The 15519-nt window shown below is 41.9% G+C and overlaps 1 protein-coding gene across 15 annotated transcripts in view; it reads left to right on the forward strand.

Moving 5' to 3' along the window:
* LOC102199017 (latrophilin-3) overlaps nucleotides 1-15519 on the forward strand; it is a 263343-nt gene that overhangs the window by 71301 nt on the left and 176523 nt on the right. For all 15 annotated transcript variants that reach the window (XM_005743033.1, XM_005743035.1, XM_005743038.1 and 12 more), the window contains exon 3: nucleotides 4175-4415. In XM_005743033.1, the coding sequence (XP_005743090.1) occupies nucleotides 4361-4415 (55 nt within the window). In that variant the 5' untranslated portion in view covers nucleotides 4175-4360. The remainder of the gene's footprint in view (nucleotides 1-4174; nucleotides 4416-15519) is intronic.

Genomic DNA, 15519 nt, shown 5'->3' on the forward strand with positions numbered 1-15519 from the left:
CCACCGGGGCAGTGATGCGAATCAGCCCGATGCCTATCTCACCGTCTGTATTGGTGAAACGAGAGCGCTGTGTGTGATGAAATCCAACATTTATAAGGTTTAAAATGAAAATCTACAGTCAACGCCGGCCACAAGTCAAAGTGAGGAGTCACTAAAAAGATGTTATTTGCCCGGGGAACATTTTTCATAACATGGTCCAGATGATTTGAATTGTTCGTGTTTGCTTAAGTTTGTCGTTATATTAAAGATCTTTGAGTTCTGGACTGGACAGCTTGGCCTTTAAGAGATTATAATGGAGAGCTCTTTTTATTTTGTGGCATTTTAAAAGGCAAGAAATCATATTTTACATCAAAACTAAGCCTGAGCAGTAATGAAAACAATGATTACACATAGCAATACATATCAGGCACTGTAGTAGGAGGACTTCTCTTTCTTTATCTCTGAGAATAGACATGTGGGTCATTTAATTATGTGTTTATAGTTTTAAGTTCTGCTTCCATGTAGGTACAGTTCAAGGATTTTTTTTATTTTGACTCATTGTTCACATCAGATTTTTATTCCGCTGGTTTAGGAAAAAACTTATATTTACATCAGGTTATAATAAATTTGATTTTTTTAAATGATATTTCCATAAAATAAATAAAATAACATTACTATTTACATTTTTAGTAACTTCTTATCCTTGTGCTCCACCTTTAGCAACAATGCCCGACAAGCATTAGCATTCCTGCGTTGTATTCGAAATTAAAATGCAAACACTCAATGAGTGAAATGTACCGTATACGTCTGATTTCTTATTCTGAAATATATTTCAGAGTGGATTTGTCTTCTTGACCCAAAGCAGAGTGAAGTGGTGCAGCAAACACAGTGCGGGGACAATGACTCAGATGTAAACTAGTAGTTGTGTATTTAAATATGTAAAGTACATGGAAAAAGCATGTAAAACAACTGGCATACTGTATTTGACTTCTGGTTATCTCTAATGCGCCGAAGCATTGGAGTAAAAACAGAGGAAGAAGGAGAGCTTCTGTAAAATATATGAAACGGCCTCCAACAATTTTGCAGGAGAGGAATTACACCGTAATGGTGACGAGTACGGAAGCAAATCCCGAGGTATCGGTGTGTTACGATTTCCTTTTAGCATGCGTGTGTGGAATTTATTCAGGTTTTCCTATCCGGCTTTCCAAGATGATTTTTTTTTTTCATATCAGGTGTCATTGACAAAGCAGTCAACACAGCATGACTAATTGCAGCATAACACATTTGAGTCTCACCCGGTTGGAGGAGCACGGGAGCATTATCAATGTCAAGATTGCGTGTGGTGTTTAGTAGTAAATCAGTAAAGCCAAACATTTTAACACTGCAATGTCACACCAAAGGAGATGAGTGTTCAGCACGTTTAAAACAACGCTTCCACACATGATTAATAAACGTACACTTTTTAAATTTATTTATTTATTTGGCGTTTTGATCCCATCACCAGCTGTGGATCTGACTTACATTGTCTTAACAGATTTATGTCCGTCATTGCTTCCTACTTTTTTTCTTTGCCATTCTTTTTTAATGCAGTCACGCAACGCCCACCCCCTCGCCCCAACCACCACATTCCTTACTTTTCCTATCACCCGGCTTTGTCAGGTAAACTCTTCAGTTAATTAAAACTGTCAGGTTTCATCTTGGCTCCGTTGGCACGCACCACAATTACAGAAAAAACCAAAACGACACCGACAAGGAAAAAAGTTGCGAGGGCCGTAATGAAGAAGTCTCCTTGATGTGGCTGAGAACAGACGCTACAGTTGTTGCTAGGTCTGCTAAATGTTGGCCAGCTTATCTAAGGGAGTTATCCTAAATCCCCCTCAGAACAAGTACCCTTGAAACGTCAGCACCATAATGTATCATAAGGCTCCTTCTGGAATACAAGACGAGCTGGCAATGCTGGACTAGCGCTCGGCCTTTTTTCTCCCCGCTTTCTCTAACGTTGAACAGGGTCCAAGCCTTTCTCATAAATATGTATTTTATGATGTGTTCTTTTGGCGCGCGATGCCAGTTTCAGTACCTAAGCCCACACTTTTTTTTTCTTCTTCTACTCTTTTTTTTTTGGGTAGAGAAAATTAACAACTGTGATAGTGTTCTTCATTTTATGTGATAATTTCTTAAGTAACACCTGTGCAAGTAGTTGCTGGTTAATAGGCTGTGCTGTGAGATGTGCCGTGTACGCTCTCACTAGCACACACAAATTCTAATTGTCTCCATCCCACTGAAAAAAAGCTCTCCTGAGATATAGGGGGGAAACAAGCACATGCCAGCAACCCTAGCTTTGAACTTTGTCATATATATATATATATATAATTTCATTTTAATATTTTTAGTCTGCATCTTCCCAAACCTTATCCTTTGCAATAAAACTCCAATTTGCCGCTTGGACAGAGTGATTATTCCTGGAATAATGTATTTTTTATTTTGTCAAGGCAGTCTCAGCATCCGATTTGATATCGTATTTAATTTAGCTCTCTGGCAGCTGTCAAAGTGTTTTAATAAAAGCGCTGTTTACTCATAAGGACGTGGCTTTGATCAAGCACGCTCTTTCACACTGCTATTTTAACTTCTTTAGAGTCCCACAGTCATTTCTGCATGCACGGGACGGAGCGAACAGTACACCAGAGGGTGGTTCGGTAGATGGTCTCCAAACTCCGGTTGAGTTCACTCATGGAGGCCTGCCAAGACTTTGCTAATGAGCACTTTTAACCTCTAATATTGCCCAAATGGCCTTCCTATGCAGAGACCAATGATAGGCTTCTGTAAAGTCCATTAATATCTGTTCAAAAAAATCTGATTAGCCTAATCGTGGCTTTTTGAATTAGGATTAAGGGCTAGATTCTGAGATGGGTTGAGTCGCCACTGCTTGCACAGCGTGGGAGCTGATATGGAAAATCTGATAAACGTGTTTTACTCGTGTAACTTGAGATTCTTATGTCAGTCAACTTCCCAAGTGCCGTGTCCTTTGACGCAGCGCTTGACCTTTCGCAACCAGATTTTCGTCCCTCCCGCAAAGGAATTAGCTCCCCCATAATATTGAATGTAGTACTGACAGCCTAATGTGCAGCAGTGGCGATTGTGTAATGGATGCCAGGATTATGTGCACTCTTTGACTTGTGTCGTTTTACAGAGATTACATTTCTGCAGCAGATCATGGCTGATGGTGGATAATAGAAGGGTTTTGTAGATGAGGGGGGATAATCATTAAAGCTGATTTAACTTTAATATCATGGTATTTGTTTTATGGGGATCATATTATGAATCGCATCAGATTATATTGTTGAGCCTTCTTTAACCGTGCACCCTATTATTCATTCACATCTCACTGTTATGTTACATATCTTCATTTTGAATAGTGGCACAGTTTTCAGGAATCGCCATGCAAAACATATTTGATGTTTGCAGCTCATTTTATGCTAAGTAGCACTAGCTTAGCAATGACTTCCTCCGTCAGGAGTTCACTCAGGGGGCCCTCTCACGGTGTTAGAGGAGGTTGAGGGCAGCTCTGCTTTGTGAACTGTTTTGCCGACTAGAATTTTGGAAAGAAGCCCAGCAGCAGCACAGCAGAAAAATGTCCATAGGTGCAAAATCTCAAACTGCTAAGTTATGGTTCTTACCCGCAGGAAAGTGAAAACACTAGTGCGTTTCTTATGTCAATTGCCATCAATCCTTGAGAGAATACATGAGGTCTGGAGCACATATGCATAACCAATTCTCCAAATACAGCAGCGTGTGCTTCATCGCTCAGTGTTCGCCTCTCTGTGGGAGTGATTTGTTGGTAAGGTGTAAGGAGTTAACACTTCGGCGAGCAAACAACAACAGAATATCCAAAAATACCTTTTGTGGTTTGCGCTCTCTTAGCGTCTGGTTGATCACGCCTGGTATGAGTTCATATGACTGCAGACTGAGCAACTTGCACTGTGTCACTCGATGGCGACTTGAAACCCACAGTGCCATAAGGGCTGTGCATAAGGATTTATAAAGCCACGGGCATCCATCTGCCGCGCTTCTTACTGGAAAAGACAACAGTCCGATTGTTCACCAAGAAGTTTTTTGAGATCCCAAACCTCATTTACTTCCTGTCTTCTGTTCAGCTCATAGGCATGTTGTTTTTTTGTTGTTGTTTTGTTTCTGACAGACTTTGGAAGGCATCTGGAATCCGAGCATCAAGGCTTGCTGCGGTCCTGTGGGAAGTGTGGCGCAGTGGAGGGATCGGTGCCATAAAGGAAGCACCCAGCTGGGGCATTTGCCAGCAAAACACTGAGTACTGAACTTATCTGGGACCTTCAGCAGCGGGCGGTAAGAGGAGGAGGAGGAGGAGGCCATGTTGACCGCACGCCTGCTAGTCCTCGCCAGCCTCTTCGCACCAGCCGCACTGGGTGAGTTTGGCTCATTAAAGCAAGTGTTTGTGTCTGTGTGGATGTGCAGATGCAGGCACAAAACATGCCTCTTGCGTTTCCTGATTGGCATGATTTGAAGCTGTATCAGAATTTCATGTGTTCACTACTTAAGTGCCAGATTCTGTCAGCCAACTGCAGTAAAAGCCTCTGACTTTATGTCTGTCTTGTTTTCGCCGTCTATGCAGCTTCTCTCACTAATTAGCAGTTATTTTTACTCCCAAAACTCGCAGAAACTTTTTTTCCCTACACTTTTCTTCTTTTGATTTTTCTGTCTGTTTTTTTTTTTTTTTTTCCTGTGATTTTTCGATCTATTTTTAGATCTGTCCCTCTTACTCTTGGCTCCATCTCTTGCTCTCCTGGCAATAGAAAAATGAACTGAAATTACTTTCAAAGAATCACTAACGCCGCGCTGGCTTTGTGGCGTACGTTTAGGATTGTTGAAAGTTGCAAGAATTAGGGAGGGAAAAGAAGAAAAAAAGGAGATCTTTTATCACTTCATGAATTAAGATCTTAAGATTAATTTGCAAGGTCTTTCTTTTACCACGTCTCTGTAAACGGAAATCGCAGCGTTTCCCCTTGGCCTTCTGTGGATTGTTTCAGAGGCAAAGTAAATGAAGTCATTTAAATTCAGATTAAAAGTAGTCAGTGGTGGTGGTCTGGTAGCTCGGGGTGTGGATGCGGCTTGGGTTTAGATGTAGGGAGTGACGGGGAGTGGGGCAATGGCCCATAAAAATGTTAATTTAATATGGCGAGAACCATTAATGGGAGATTTGAGGCTAATTGAATTGTTTTTGTGCTGTGATATCTGTGGATGGGATGGGATTGTGTGTGTGGGGGGAGGGCAGGTAAAAAGCACACTTCTTCGGTTTTCCTTAATGCTCAGAAGAAGGTCAGGAGGCCAACAATACGTTGCAGGCTACATCCGTCTTTAGAGAGATCCATTGAGTAAAGGTTTAGGCATTACCAGGTAGTCGAACTGAAAATGAAAATTCATTTTTGCAAAAGAAAGGACTATTTATAAAGCTGTCTCGACTCCCTCCTTTGAGGAATGCAGGATGAACTCGGTGCTGTGTGGGTAAGAGCTGTTGATGATTGCCACTATTGAAAGTCTGGTGGGAAGGAGTGCTAATGATGGCGAGCTAGGCTTCCTTTTCCCAGTGGAGCACTGTTAGCCTAGCGTTCTAGGTCCTGTTTTCGGGTTGAAATACAAACTTGTCGGCACAATGGGACCTCGCAAATGTGTAGTGGCACTTGGTTTAAATAATTGGTGATAGTAGTTGATAGCTACTGAAACGTGGGCTTGTTAAAAGAGGGAGGCGTGGGACAGGGAGCATTTTTCTCTTGCATTTTTGCAACAATGCGAGTGGCCACTGGGACCGAGGCTGACTGGTAGCACTACGGCTACCTCCTACTGTACTACCCATGGGGGCCACTCACATGATTATAAGCATTAAGTTTTAACACCAACTCCAAAAAAGAGGGTTCGTTGTCATTTAGGTTAATTTGAGAATTCAAAAAAAAAAAAAATCAAAAGTGCTTTAACTCCACAGCTGATCACAGATGAGTAACGATCAAAACACGCACTGATAGAAATAACGGATTCGTGAGTTTCCCCTGAATGCGGGCAGGTAGCTAACACATCCAGACATGAGTATGGGACAAGTGGACATATGCTGTGCTTCTGAATGTAAAACCTTATGAATTTTAAAGTTTACCCTAAGCCTTTATGTCCGTTACTTAAAAAATATAACCTTCTGAAAATTGGACAAAGTGAGTAAGAGTGCATTTGGATAATAAAAACCAGGGTGCCTTGCTCAATTAGAACTGAAGGCAAGCGAGCAGCTTTTTATAACAGTGTTTTAAAAAGGTGGGTTGCTCCAAAGATTAAGAGCCGCCATTGAAAATGCTCTATCGCCTCGGCTTTTATGTCTGAATCTAGCAGTTTTCAAGAACAGCCTCAAATATTTATTAGCGAGGGCTGTTTGACAGCATAAAAAAATGATATACATAGACAAGAGGAGCCATTTCCTCCTTATAACACAACTTATTCTCTATTGTATCAAAGTAGATTTTGTTAAAATAAATGACAGTAGTAAAATAAAACCCAGTAAACTGATGTGCGATCAAGCCTCAGCATAAATGTCAAAGCACACACACTAATGCTTAACTAATACTGTTACGAGCAGCACAAAGGCACTCATATATCCATATACAAGCAGCCATATTTAGAGCAGACACTCTGTGTGGTCACTGTTGTTAGTCCCTTTGACCTTTCATTTGATTAGCATTGACTGTAAAGTGCTGCTTAAAATAGATATGTCAGTCAAGCTGCGCAGAAGCACCTCTTGGGCTATCTGTGTTAAATTCTGCCTGCATCAAAATCGGCTGCTTTTCACCTGCAATTAATTCTCTTAAAGCTGCAGCTTTACTGGAGGAATCTCCCGTCTTTGGAATGAGAGCGTTCGCACGTGTCGTCATCAGAAAGATGCATAACGATCGTCTGCCGGTTGGACAAACAACTGTAGGATTACACAGACGCAGCCCATTAGAAAGCGCCCCCGGGGGTGGAGGTGAAGTGGTTGAAATAAGGCAGACATCCGAGAAATGTGGCTGAAACGTGTCAGCTGTAGACGCCCTGTGACGTTCAGTTTATGGAAAGGAAGTAAGGTCTGTCTTTTGCGTGTTTTAGCGCCGCCATAAATCCAGTATACTTCACATTTATTGAAGTGTTTTTCCCCCCCAAGCATAACACGACTGCATTTTCCTTTCTTTTTCTTTTTTCCTCTCGGCTGCATTTATTTTACGTCAGTATGGTGTGAATAAGATGGGAGAAAAGCGAATTCATCAGTCTTAAAATCTGTTTGCGATCATTTGAAAAAAAACGGTCAGCTGCGGGGCTCGCGTGATTTCTCGTAAACGGGCCGAACCATGCGAAAACACCTTCACAGTCCTTTAAATCAATCATCCTGCTCTCTCTGTGATCAACCTCTCCTTCATCGGCGAGTAATAGGTGACATCGAACTCGTAAACCACCGACTCCGTAAGGTAAAAAACCAGCCGCACTGGTGCATTTTGTAGCAGATTTAGTGGCTGACACCCAGTAAATAATTTGACATGTTCATCAAGAGCAATCATTTAATACTCAGCCTCGTCCTGATGCTATGAGCAGACGTGGCCAGATGTTGCCAGTGAACTGTTTTGCAGCTGGGGGAAGCTTGAGAGGGAATATTCACCACAATGTCATTGTGCATGTTTCACCCTGAGAGTGTTGGAAATGTGTACTCTAGGGGATGCTGGCCTACTTTGGCATCTATATTCCCTTTTGTCTGAAAGTCAGGCACACGCAACCTCGTGCGCGCACACGCTGACTAGCGTCAAGCAAAAGAAACTAGCACCATTCCCACTGACACACATGCAAAGTCACACTTTTAATAATCACAGTACACATGCACGCTGATGCATTCGCCACTTTAGCCTAAGAGGCTGGAATAGAAGCCCAACAGTGGCCTTCCTTGTCTTTTTTTTCCTCCGTTTTTTGCTGTTGAGCAGAATGAGGAATATTTCTGGACAACCGTCACAGCAGCGAGATTAAAAAAGAAAAGAAAGTCAAGGAGAGAACGCAGCTTAAGGAGCGTTAAGGATGCGTGGCTGTTTGTACGTGGGTGGCTCTTTGTTTGCTTGTATGCGAGTGTGTGTGCTTCCCTATCATCTTCTGGTTTGTGCGCGAGTGGAGCTACAAAGTCCGTGCCAGATTAATAAAAAGTTCCATCCCTGATGCTGTCACGGGGGCTTGAAAAATAGGCAGAACGCAACCTTGGCGTTGTTTCGGTAAGATCAACTAACAAAAGGAAAAAGCAATGTCCCGAACACTCGAGCCATGCCAGAGCGGCGCATTAATCATGCGTTTCTCTGCATGTAAAATCCTCCTGGATGACTTTTAGATTCATTCCGCTTAATACTGCCCCGTGCAATCGCAGACATCGGCGTGTTATAATGGATGACGGCTCAAGAAACAGATTTAGGAGACGAAGAACATGAAGTCTGACTCTTGGTTGTACGGTCAGATACAAGCGCAGGCATCAAGCGTGGAACCAGATATCATCCTGCTGGGTGAGGAGGGGTTGGTAGGTAATGAGGAATGGATGAGGCAGCAAGACAGATGTGTGCCTGCCACATCTGTTCAGCGTTTGTTAGGTGTTGCACTGGTAGGGTAGGTTTTTGTATCTTGCAGAACAATGTTGGGTAATTGGCAGTTCTGCAGATGAACATACATAACGTCCGTCTCGCATGCCTGCATTCTCTTGCAGGCCTTAAACAAAGCCTTACGAACAACCCTCTCTTTCTCACATTCCCGTATCATCATTAATATGCTAAGGTTAGCTGTGTCTAACCAAACAAGAGCATTAAACTCTGACGTCAGGCTCGCTGTTCCCGTACCCGATCCACTTAATTAATCTTCTCCTGCCAGGGCACTGACTCCATCCGCCAAGGCATCCCTGGATTTGCCTAATTTGCTTAATTAATTAAACAAATGATTTATTTGAGCTCATATTTCAAAGCGGCAGAAAGTTCTTTGTAGAGCCTACTGAGGCATGTGCTGTTGTGTTGTGACTGCGAGATGCCTCTTCAAGCATTGCAAATAAGTGGGCTTCGGAGTGGGTGGATGTCAATCATTCATTTGCACCAGCATAATGTACATGCATATACAGCACTTTGGGGCAGGGATAAATTATATATGCATTAGAAGGCGACGTTAGATGAAGAAAAAAACCAAACAACAGGACTTTATTTAGACAGGCATTGTGTTGCTTTGGTAAGAGTAAATCGAGAGTTCGACGACTGTAGCTTTTGTACAGCAGTCTTCACTGAATGGTTTTTGTGGTATGAGGCAGGTATCGGCCTCACATGTAATAAGCAATCACAAAACAAACATGTCTATTCATTATTTAAACTTTCAGGTCAAGCCAGTATTCAGTCCTTTTGAGTGCCATGCCCATTCCTATTATCTACCATCCATTTTGCATAGCGTATCCGATATCAATTTATTTTGTCTAACTCTATTGCATATTTTTTTGCATGGGTGCAATCCACCCATATTATTTGTATCTATTTGAAGTGCAGCCAGACATAGGGACACTGACTAGGGATGTCACCAGAACTGATATTTAAGGTACACATTTTCACTCCCAAAGCGTAACATTTTACGCTAGGTGACAAATCGTCTGTATATTACGCTTCCGGGCACCCAACACGTCCCTATATTACGAGATCGGAAAAGTTAGGAAACGTGAGAACCGTTTGGAATGAATTTACACATGTACGTTTATTTGACTTAAATTGGAAAACAGAATCTAACGTCATTAAAGTGGTGGTTAAGGTTAGGGTTAGGGCTGTGATACATGGCTGGAACGTGTATTACCACGGGAGCATCACTCTAATGGATTTCATCCATAACCCTGTGCGTAGCATAAGAACGCGGATGGTCACCCTTCGCGTGCCTCAGGAACGCCTCGGGACGTGACAAATCGTCGGTATATTACCCCTCGTGAGTGAAAACGGGCTGGATATTGAAATTCTGAAAAAGTGACGCCACTTGTTTTTTGGCATCAAGTCAACAGAAGTGCAGCAAATAAACCGAGCTGTAGCTGAATGCATTCACAAACACTATTGTTCTAATCTTTATCTTTAAAAAATTACTCTTAATTGTGTTTTTCCCCCCCTGTGGTATCAAAGGAGTAGCAAGTATGCACTATTTCCTGCATATTAGTATTTAGTTTGAAATTCTAGCACTGTGACAACCACAACGCTTGTTAATTTTTCTTAGTTTAGCATCCTTAATTCTAAATTGTAAAATTAATAAATACATAAATAACGAAAACCTACTACACTCACACCCACAGAAATCAGCCTTCTCTGAGGACCTTGAATGTCATTGCAAGATTTCATGAAAATTTGTTGAGATATTTTAGCATTAATCAAGCTTCCATCCCCCTGAGTCACAGTAAAAACTTTTAGTTCCAGCTGTATTTTTTGTTAGGGCGCAGTCCTTGTTGTGCAAAACGGTATGCCTCATTGACTCTGGGCGAGGCGAGTATGGCTGTTTATTTCTAGCACTTGAGGGAAGTCTTGACTTCATTTCAAAGCCACGGATGTTAATCAAATAATAAAGAAACGTGTGAGAGGTTTTTTTTTAAATTGATATTATAATAAAAGTTGGATTGCTTTGAAAATGGTTTTCATGATATACTTTAAAATGCCTCTGGTTGAATGCATTAACAGGTTTATTTCTCTTTTTAATTTGCATCCCTATTATAGTTTTACAATAAACCCCACAAGACTTACTAAAACAAACAACATGCATATTTGGACAAATCAAATTTTACACCCACCCTAAGGATGGGTTGCACAGCTGCCACTTGAATGACAGCTTATTTCAAGTTTTCACTTTTAGTTTCAGTTGTTAGGACGTGTTGCATCGTTTGAATACAAGTTTTTCAATTAGATTTAAATATGCAGCGCTGAAAGACTCGTCATCTTTGGATTCGGTTGAATTTTCCACGTCCGCGTAATATATTTTGTGTGGCGTTTGGCATCAAACATTCCCTTCTCTTTTTATGTCCTTCTGTAATGAGTGAAAAATCAATACCTGCTTGATATGGGGGAATAAAAAAATGGCCCTTGCTGCCCGCGGCATCTGTAGTGACGGCTTGACATTGCCAAATTGCTGTCAGAACGTGCAACCCAAGAGGAATGAATGACAGTAACATTAAGAATGGCAGGGTGGGGTTAAATACCTCTCCATGTTTTATAGGTGTCTGCACCGGGACCTGTGTATATCTTCCAAATACATGAATTAGAATCTCAATTCACTCAACCCACTTGCACAAGCATAATTTGCTAAGCGCTGAATGATGCCATTTAAAGTGGACTTGGAGCTGGCCGAATGGTGTTTAATGAGGACAGATATTGACAGCAAGGTCAAGTGGCAGTGGATGTTAGTTTACATTAGACTGCATAATGTGTATGTGTTTTGTAGTGTCCGGAAGGCTGGAGGGAGAATTGCTAAGTAACCCCGCAGCCCAGCTCGCACAGCAGAAATGGTGGGCGTAGAATACCACAGGGTTTCCCACACTGCATAACAGCAGGGGTCAGGGAGTAATTTAGGGTGTGGGCGGAATGTGAGGAGCAGGAAGGGCAAAAAAGAAACCAAGCAGAGAGACAATGCACTGACCCATGCTTTACTCAATTTGTGAAATTAATGACCTTTTTCTTATTTTGTGAAATCCATGTTTATTCCCATCGTCTGTGGAATAACTGTGCATGTGCTGTGCATGTATGTGAGATATGGGATTTGTATTCTGATGGCACATTAGGTGCAGTGACAGACTGTGCATGTGATTACATGTAGCGATATTAAGACACTGCAGTGCTGTATATGCTAATCTTTCAGCTTGGAAGGATTGCCCCCCTCCTCCTCCAAGCACTGTTTCCACCATAAGGCTTTCACAATCACGGATGAGGGTATGATGATGGTGGTGAAACTGTGTCCCAACCACCCACATAATGAATTGCTGCTGCAGCAGTGCATGATTTAAACATGCCTTGAGGCATACTGTACGCATTTTGCTAATTACTCAGATTACAATCTGTCATTCCCAAGCACATGTTGCTAATAGTGTGAGTTGATATTTGCATAGATGTCTGTGTTTATGTGGTTGGGAACTGGGATATTTCCATCTTAATATCTGTCTGTTTATTAGTTCCTATTTATCTCTCTAAATACACGGTTCAAAATGAGATCAGCATTCTGTTCAACACAATTGAGATTTGATATTTTTACCCTCGTAAAATTAAATAAATGATAGCAAAAGTAATCATTGTAATCAATTTGCATCCTATTTGGGCTTTAAAGAGAACATTTTTAATTCAATCCTAAAACTTACCTCACAACAACTGCAGCTGTTTAGTTAATAGCTAGAAATGCTTAGCTATTACAGTCTAGCTAAACGGCCTAGCTAAACAGCCTAGCTAGACATTTTAGCTATTAGCTAGGTTGTCTAGATGAAATTACTATTCTATTCAGCACAGCTGGGATTTGATATTTTTACATTCTTAAAATAAAAAAGTTGATGCTAAAACTAATCATTGTAATCAACCTAGCTGTTAGCAAGACTAGCTATCACTGTCTAGTTAGACCGAGACGGTCTACTGAGTCTAGCTAATAGCTAAACAGCTAATAGCTAAACTGCCAACTTGCTACCAGTGTCTTTCACATTAAGGGCAGCACTGACCAAGTTGTGGTGTTTTGGCACTGGTGGACGATGCTGAGGTCTCATATCAGTGGAACATGTGTTTTTTCTGTTGGCCCAACCGAGAGACATTTTAACTTTCTGTTGATAAAGAAATTAGCATAACGGCTCCCTGTTGCCAAAACAAAAAAACAGCCTTGCAAATGAAGAGCATATTACAGTAGCCTTATTATGTACAGTACAGTACAATGAGGGAATGTTAATTTGCACATTACATCAGTACATCTTTTGCTGCATGTGGCATTATTGCTGTTGTTCAGCCTTGTAGGAGCAATTGAGAGCATGAGACAAATGCAGAGGAAAATACAGGTGCCTTCTTTTGTGGGACTCGGAGGACGTGTGAAGCAATACCTCCTTTATTTGACCAACAAAGGGAATAATTGAAAAACAAAAGTGGCAAAGGATTAATCAGCCACTGCTCCTTTTGATCTCCTTTCCTTCCCTTATGCGGCACTTGAGCTAACAGGGTGAATTTTAATGTATTCATTCACAAACAAAGATCCAATGCCATTTTGCCTCAAACTAAAGTTCACCACAGATGCAGCAGGCCAATTATAGTCAAGGTAGCATGGGACCCTGCTCTCTCTTCCCTCAGCTCTATCATTGAATAAACCAACCATGCACAGTGAATCAATATTGAGTATTGTAAAGTGTGCATTTATAGCAAAAGTATAGGGGGATCAAATGATACCGTGGCACAGAATAGCCCATGAGAGCTCGAGAAGAACAGAGAGGGGTAAGAAGCGATAGAGTTAGTCGCGTGGGGGTGGGGACGATACTAGAGATGGCCTTCAGTATAGCCCAGTGGCCTTGTAGAGGAATTCAATACAGCCATTGACAAAAGAAGGCTTCCATTGTAGAGGAACCAGCCTCCTTTGGGAAGCTGGTCCATTTCCTTATTAATTGTGCTCTCATTAAAATAAAAGGAAGGAGAGAGGGGAATGGATAGCCCGAGAGTAATGGTAGCTCCTCAGCGTGGCCTCCTTATTTGGAAGGATGCCAGGGTCAAGTAGTTTACAGTTCCAGTGCTTTGCACTGGGTGGAAAATACAGTGTAGTTTATGCGTTTTATGTACTGCATGAGCAGCACACACACACACACACACTCCCTCTCCCTCTTTATTATCTTTCTTTCAAACCCTCCCACACAGAAGGACACAAATCTTCCATAGTGCTCCCCTCCCGCTGCATCCTCTGCAGATGTACAGTATCCAAGGCTCAAGGGGTCACAGCTTGCCCTGAGTCTCACACCACAGCTGTTACCCACGGGAGGAGTCGTCTGTTTAGGCCATGGATCACTGATATCCTGACCGAACAGACTCCCCGAGATAGCCCTTGACTCTGTGCTCAAAGTATAATTCCAGTTTATTACAAACTGGGTCATATTTTCAGTAGATTTATCACTTATGATAGCACAGCTCCGGACGAATTAAATGCTGAGATCTGGGAGTACAGCAACAAGTCGTAGGAAAAAAGACAACCCCCACAAGCAATCAGAGAGTCTGAAAGCTTAATATACTAGTGGTTATTAAAACACCCTGGACGTGAGCACAGCCAAAATGCTCACAATAGCCCTTCTTTATGTAATAATCTGTATACAGAAGGTTACAAGGCCAGACCAAGAGGAAGGCCTATGAACTGCGATGAAAACCTGTTTGGTCATCTGACTTCTACTTGTTCTTATGCAGCTTTTAGCATCTTTTAATGATGGTGTGGTAGCGGTTCTCTTTCACATATGCAGGAGAGCGTCTGCATCAGAGCGTGCAAAAGCCAGGATAATTGAAAACACCGAGTTGCAGTGAACACCGAGCGTAGAGACTAACGTCAAGAAAAAAACAGGAGAAAACGTCCAAGGACCAACTTGACCAGCTGCAAATGTAATTGTGCTCATCCACACACTGCAGGCAACGCACATTTTCCAAAACCTTTTGCCAAAACACGAAAGCGTGTTATTTACCTCGCGTCGCTTCACACGCTGCTTCTGGATTTAGATTTATTGTATGTGAAATCTGGTGTTGTAATCTTTTTTTAATTTGGAAGCCATATCCAAGCATTAGCTCTTTTTTTTTAATTTTTATTTCTCTTCAGATATTTCTCCTGCTCCCTATTTTTTGGCTTGATTATATTATATAATTGCACAATCTGCAACGGCTTGTCAGCAAACTGCTCAAGCAAAATGCAGAAATGAATATGTTAAACACACTGTAAATGAAAATAAATCAGAGCGTTTATCTTCCAAACATCTTTTACACTTTGTTTTTTGCCCCCCCCCACTCACACTGTGTCTGTTTTATCTCCTTCCTTATGGGTCCACAGCTTGTTGCAAGCTTTGTTTATACATCTGATAGCTCTTCAGTGTTAAGTGCGGCACGTACAGCTTTTTTTTTCGGCTCGGTCAGTCTGCCGAATGTGTTACCCTCTCTGAGATGGAGAATACCATAGTGAAGATGTCTCTTTTTTTAAGGAGTTGGAAGGGGGGGAGGCAGAGGGCAGGAGTCATAACTTTCACAGACATTTCCTTATCCCTGAGACCCTACAAAAGACCAACTGTGTCAAATGAGAAAAATTGCAGGTGCACATTCCCCAGTGGTGTACTCCCTCTTGCCTCCCACTCTCCGCACACATATTAGGCCATGCAAGCACACACACACACAGACTGAGGCTGTAAGAGGAGGGTGGGGGGTGGAAGTAGATCCTTTTTCACTGCGATAATACACTCCTTTCTCTGCCGTGATATGGACTGAGGAAAGGCTTGAAACCGGAGAGGCAGAGTGA

Source organism: Pundamilia nyererei, unplaced genomic scaffold (assembly GCF_000239375.1).
Source record: "Pundamilia nyererei isolate P.nyererei 1_Seehausen unplaced genomic scaffold, PunNye1.0 scaffold00126, whole genome shotgun sequence".
In the NCBI taxonomy this organism is placed as follows: Eukaryota; Metazoa; Chordata; class Actinopteri; order Cichliformes; family Cichlidae; genus Pundamilia; species Pundamilia nyererei.